The following is a 5,658-nucleotide window of genomic DNA, read 5'->3' on the forward strand; positions in this document are numbered from 1 at the left end:
AAAGACCAACATGCTTTGAACTATCACAGTTCACAAAGCCAGCAGGCGTGACATGGAAACAAGTGCAGTAGAAATCTATCATCCCTGACGGATGGGAAAAAAAAAAAATTATAAAACAACATCTGATTAAAGGAAGGCATTTCCCGTGAACACCCAAAGAACAACCATGTGGCAGGATGTTCTACCCAACAATCTCCTCCTCTGTGCAGGGATACAGTACTGTGACATGCTGGTAAATACTGCTAATTGTCTGGTCGAAGGTTAAATCCCCAGATTTGCCAGTCTGACCATTTGTTGTCTCTAGCGCCCCCTATAACTCAGCATGAGGCTGCAAAGTGGACTTGGTTAAATTGAAGAGCTCCATGGAGTGATTTACCTTTAAGACTCTCTGGAGAGGAGTTGAACGGTTGATCATTTGATTACATCACATCAATATTTAAACGCGCCTGTTATCTGAAACATAATCACTTTAGATATAAAGGCTTCATCTTCCATGGAGGTCTTCACCGGCTGTTTGGTTCTTTCGTTTCTACGTGCTGTGTCACTTTCAGGATTAAAGGATTCTTTTTGATCAAAGACCTTGTGCGTTTACATTTTGGTTTAACACACACAAAATGAAATGACCCATGAACAAATCAAGTCTGCTTAAAGCATATACTATATGTTCTTTTTAATGCTAATAAATGTTTACTTTATTATCAAGTCTGCTTAAAGCATATACTATAAGTTCTTACTAATTTACTTGTTTATCAGCATTAAAGACAGAAATGTATCACTTTCTGTATTTTGAAATAACAAATCTAATGTTCTCTATGAATGTATTGTATTTGTATTGCCTTACTGTAACCTATACTACAGCACAGTAGTAGGTAGTTATTATTATGAGTCAACAAAATATTGTTTTTCACTTCAATTTTCTATACAAAACACATTTTAATATTAGAATTACAATTTTTAACAACAAAATAACACCACCACACAAACCTGTAAAATCATATTCTCCCAATAGAAATTCTGTATAAGTCTTTAATTAATTATTGTAGGTCACACTTATTTTTCATTTACTTAATTTACTTTACGGTGTGATTATACTGTCTGTCAATTAAAGTGTGCAATGCCTCTTTACATATACATACATAAGACGTCAATTATTGTTTATTTTCATTTTGTTGCCATGGTTTACTCTTTAATAGTTTTTTAACGTTTTTATTTTGCTTGTTATTCGTTATACTCTCTTATAAATCCCTGCTCTCCGCGGTTGCTGATGTGTAAACTGGTTAAATCTCCCTGCGGGAGTTTAACAGTAGTGTATCTGAAGTGTACGCACTAATGAACCAGTAAAACGGCTGGTTTACTTGTTATTTGGCTCTGTGAGCGTTTTTAATTGCGTAGCAACACATAAACTCTCCCGGGTAGGAACCAGTAACTTGACAGCCGGTATCAGTCGGTTCCTCCCTGGTTTCTCCGGCTCTGCCCTGTGTTATGACAGCTGACGTCGGTGCGACAGTGTGGGTCGCTACTGTGTGTGACAGCACCACACTGTTACTGCACCGCTGCTGCTGCTGCTGTTAGCTGTCTGCTAAGCTGCTTTAACCGTAGCCGTCATATCTCTCTTTCTCTCTGGCGAACGTTGGGTTTTAAAACTTCCCGTCTAATTTTATTCAACTGTGGTGGCGCTAGCTGAGTGAAAAATACACCCAAGCGTAACTGAATACGAGACTTTTTGTCAAAGACTAGCGTTACCCCCCTCTGGAGGCCTTTTCGGTAAAACACACGCACAATGGCAGAGAAACTACGGGGAAGTTCAACTACTTATGTGTTACATAAATGTTACTAATCATTAAAACGGTGATTTAAGGCATAAAAATGTCATTTTAAGTAACCATGACTTGATACTACTCACCGGAGTGGCTCTCAGCGGTCCCGTTGTTTCAGATGATGAGCTGCTGTTTTTTCTGTGGCGACGTTAGGCTGATGATCGCGAGACTACGCCCCCTGGTAAAACGTTGCTAATACGCATGCGCCCGATAGTTGCAGGTCATTTGAATTGTTTCGGAGGAAACTGGATATTGTCGGGCCGCCATTCTGGAGAATAGTGTCAACAGTGACTCAGGCGCACGATAGGGATTATTTTTCGAAGCTGGCGTTTATTACTCGTTTTGTTTAGTTTGTCCGAAGTAAGTTTTAAATAATACACATATGTTTGTGTACATAAAATCTCAACAAATATATTTATTGGATTAATATTATTCTGTCTTAGATTTTGCCAAAAACGTCCCTATGAAGTGTGTTCAATGTTTTAAAAAACACATTATAGCTGTATGTTATCATTAAAATGTAAACGTAAAAACGTAATTTATGACAACAACTAAATTGTCTATCCTTATATATCTAGTAGTCTGCAATAATGTCCCATAATTTCTTGGTTTGAATACAAACAACAGTGAGCCTTCATGTTTCATTTTTCCGAAGATTTTTTTTTATTTTTTATTCTTTGCTTTGTGGTAAGAAACAAGCAGCCACTTACAGATTCACTGTCCAACACCACAAGAGTCTACAAACATACACAGTCACTGACCAGTTACAGTGCCTTCAAACAGCAAACCCATCCAACAGTGACGTTACATAGTTGTAGGTTTAGAGTAATATAAAATCAGCACCAGTTGTTGTTGTGAACATGGGTTGTTCAGGACAGACATCACATCTCTGTCTCCTGGTGGTGCTACTCTTCATGCATGGTATCAGTGTGGCACGGGTGATTCACATTGGCACATTTATCGTTTTAACTAAGAAAAAAAAAAACACAAACAAACATCAAATATATAGTACACAAGCAAGACAAAGTGACCATGTTGAAATATAACACTGTGAGGCAGGAATGAGGTTCTCTGTAGTTAGAGGAGGGTTCTATTTTTTTTTTTTTTATTCAGCCTGTGCAGCTCAATCCTTCTGCTCTGTAGAGACACAATAATCTTACAAAAAAACAGTTATTAAATATACAATAAAATATAAAAAAAGGTTAGCATTGTAAATAAATAAAATGGTTTTCTGCTCCACCTAACACCTTATTTATCACAGTGTTGTACTAATACTTTTACTGATGTTCACACATTAGAGCAACTTACGACAGAAACTATTATAACGAATACATAGAGTTGTTGACTGGAAGATCTATGTGTTATTGACAAATGTTGATAAATGAGGGTGTTGGTGTTTGCAGCAGACCAGAGCAGATCTGTGGGTTCAGTATAAATAGTTAAGAAAGGTAAAACAAAAATATACATAAAAGACTAACTCTATTGCAAGTGAAAGAAACAGCTTAAAATCTACAAAAAAATTGAAATATAAAATAAAGAAATTAAATCTGCAGACAATATTTTCCTTAGGGTAATAGCACCTTCTGTTGACCAAATCTTTAAAAAAACAAGTCACGCACATTTCGTCAGGATCAGCGCTTCTACAAACAGATGTTGATTCGGGTCAAAGCCCACAGATGGCGTACTTTCTCCACTCAGTCTGCAGATGAACTACAGTACTGACTGGGAGGATATGAGGTTTGATCAAGAGACCCACGGCTGGGATCAGGTGTGAAGCTGTAAGATTAAAGTGTGTTCAGAGCAGTTGGATTTCATCACCACACACCACAGTTCATACACTGGGAACAAAAACACTGAGGTTAGAAGAACCCCCCGCCGCAGCACGGTGGCTGGGGTTTTGATCACAAATAGAATCCAAACACATCTCCATACCAGTCTAAAGCTAATGGTGTCTACAGTTCACTGAATGCTTGTGTGGATGTGTGATAAGGGAGTGATAGATATTTTTACTGAATCCAGTTTTAACGTTTTTAAATAATCCGGTCGATGTCACTTCACTTAGAACCATCAAAAACTGTACTGGTTTTGATCTTTCACAGTTTTGTTTTGAACTGAGCTGAACTTACTCCAATGTTTGCAGCTTAAATTTGGCCCAAAAACATTAAAATTCATAGGTAGCCCTTGACTCTTGAATTCATCCAATCAGTCATTCCAATTAAGACGTTAGTTCGTTGCGTACAAGTCGCTTAGGCAAATCGCGGATCATCCGTCGAATCACAGAACAGTGCTGGAATTTATTTTCCCATTTCTCTTTTAAAAAAAATCTGTGATGGAAAATCAGTGCAGTTTTCCTGGTTGCTCATAAATATACAAAACACAGAGGCTTGAACGGTTGAGGGTCATCTCAGCTGATTACCAGATACCACTGGAGCGACCACCAGGTGGAGCCAGGATCCGAGCTGAGGACCTTTTGGGGATGTGGTCATCAACCTGGGACCCTGGGGAAGAACACACACACACAGAGACAGTTCAACAGAGCGGTCATTCCAGTATGATGTGTGGCGCTTGTTGTACTGCAGCTCAGTCAACCTGAGAGGCTGAAGGACGACTCGTGGAGATCTCTGACCCCCTGGTGGGCACGGTTTGCACCCTTGCTGGCTGCATCTCCGTCTACTGGACCCAAACCCAGTTCCTTCTTCATCGTCGTTGCCACTTTGGCCACATCACCAGAGTACGGATCCCTGTCTACACCTTTATACGCCTGAGCCTGAAAAACAAAGCGTTTAATAATTAGGTGGTACATCTTATATTTCTGGTCCTGTTGTTCGTGTCTATGGATGTGTGAGTTTGTTGTCAACAAATTAAAGTAGAAACAAACCTTTTCCCTCTGCACCATCTTCTTGTAGAGGTAGTCAGGGAACGTGCGCTGGGAGTAGAACTTTCCAGATCCTTCGGCGCACATGAAGACGCCGTTCTCACACACCAGACGTCCTCGGCTGATGGTGACCAGAGGGACGCCGTGGCAGCGCATCCCCTCGTACAGGTTGAAGTCCCCGCCCTGCACCTGAGTGCTGACAGAGATGGTCCTGCAGCGGCAGAACGATTGTTTACTGGGTGAGGAACGTTTTTGTGTGTGTGTGAGGAATATCCAGTAACGACATTTACCTGGTTGCATCTGGATCCCAGACCACCACATCGGCATCAGCTCCAGGAATGATGCGACCCTTACGTGGGTACAGGTTGTAGATCTTTGCTGCGTTAGAGCTCGTCACGGCCACAAAGCGATTCTCGTCCATTTTTCCTGTGACCTGCAAGAATGAGAGTCAAACTCTAGGTATTACAGTATACAGTTGGTGCAGCATTAAATCTGTCAGGATATGTTTTTATATCATGGCTGAAGCTTTCAGTGACGATGACTCATCAAGTCCAGTTTCACTCTTTTAAACTTCAGATGAAAGTCAGCTGCATGACTAAACAAGCTTCACAGAAAGTCACATTTTGACAAAAAAAAAAAAACAGACTTCCAGAATTATTCTCACATGTCGTTCCCTGTTCTATTTTCAGAGGAATTATTTCATCACTTTACAACGTGCAAGAAGTTTTAGGTACAGAGTGATCTACGTTTGGAATCACTAGAGAAAATGTTTGATTGTTTGACTTAATGTTTCAAATACTTGCAAATACAGCATATGGAGTCTCTGAACAATCAGGTGGGAAATGCCTCGTCGTCATGTTTGTGTGTACGTACCACCCCCCTCTCCCAGATAACGCTCATCCTGTCCTGGACTCCGGCCACTCCGTGAGGGATCTTTGTGAAGTCCTCTTTGCCCAGAGCTCTCTG

The 5,658-nt window shown here is 40.2% G+C and overlaps 2 protein-coding genes across 7 annotated transcripts in view; both read right to left on the reverse strand.

Annotated features, from left to right (window-relative positions):
* The window catches only part of LOC103381121 (microtubule-associated protein RP/EB family member 3), a 7,364-nt gene extending 5,356 nt beyond the window's left edge, over nucleotides 1-2,008 (reverse strand). For 2 of the 6 annotated variants that reach the window (XM_008313340.3, XM_017033857.2), the window contains exon 1: nucleotides 1,904-2,008. Coding sequence is in view for 3 of the 6 variants with exons in the window: in XM_017033854.2 (XP_016889343.1) it covers nucleotides 377-415 (39 nt within the window). In the remaining 3 variants the exon portion in view is untranslated. Of the gene's footprint in view, nucleotides 1-376; nucleotides 641-1,903 lie in introns of those variants that run through there. The other 4 variants (XM_017033856.2, XM_017033854.2, XM_008313339.3 and 1 more) reach the window with 4 other exon arrangements.
* A 902-nt stretch (nucleotides 2,009-2,910) lies between these two features.
* The window catches only part of LOC103381120 (dihydropyrimidinase-related protein 5), a 14,334-nt gene continuing 11,586 nt past the window's right edge, over nucleotides 2,911-5,658 (reverse strand). The window contains 5 exon segments of the mRNA XM_025057082.1: nucleotides 2,911-4,315; nucleotides 4,407-4,584; nucleotides 4,696-4,903; nucleotides 4,983-5,125; nucleotides 5,566-5,658. The exon segment at nucleotides 5,566-5,658 is cut by the window's right edge and continues 39 nt beyond it. Coding sequence (XP_024912850.1) covers nucleotides 4,230-4,315; nucleotides 4,407-4,584; nucleotides 4,696-4,903; nucleotides 4,983-5,125; nucleotides 5,566-5,658 — 708 coding nt within the window. The 3' untranslated portion in view covers nucleotides 2,911-4,229.

This window comes from Cynoglossus semilaevis, chromosome 7 (genome assembly GCF_000523025.1).
Source record: "Cynoglossus semilaevis isolate Cse_v1.0 chromosome 7, Cse_v1.0, whole genome shotgun sequence".
NCBI classification, from domain to species: domain Eukaryota; kingdom Metazoa; phylum Chordata; class Actinopteri; order Pleuronectiformes; family Cynoglossidae; genus Cynoglossus; species Cynoglossus semilaevis.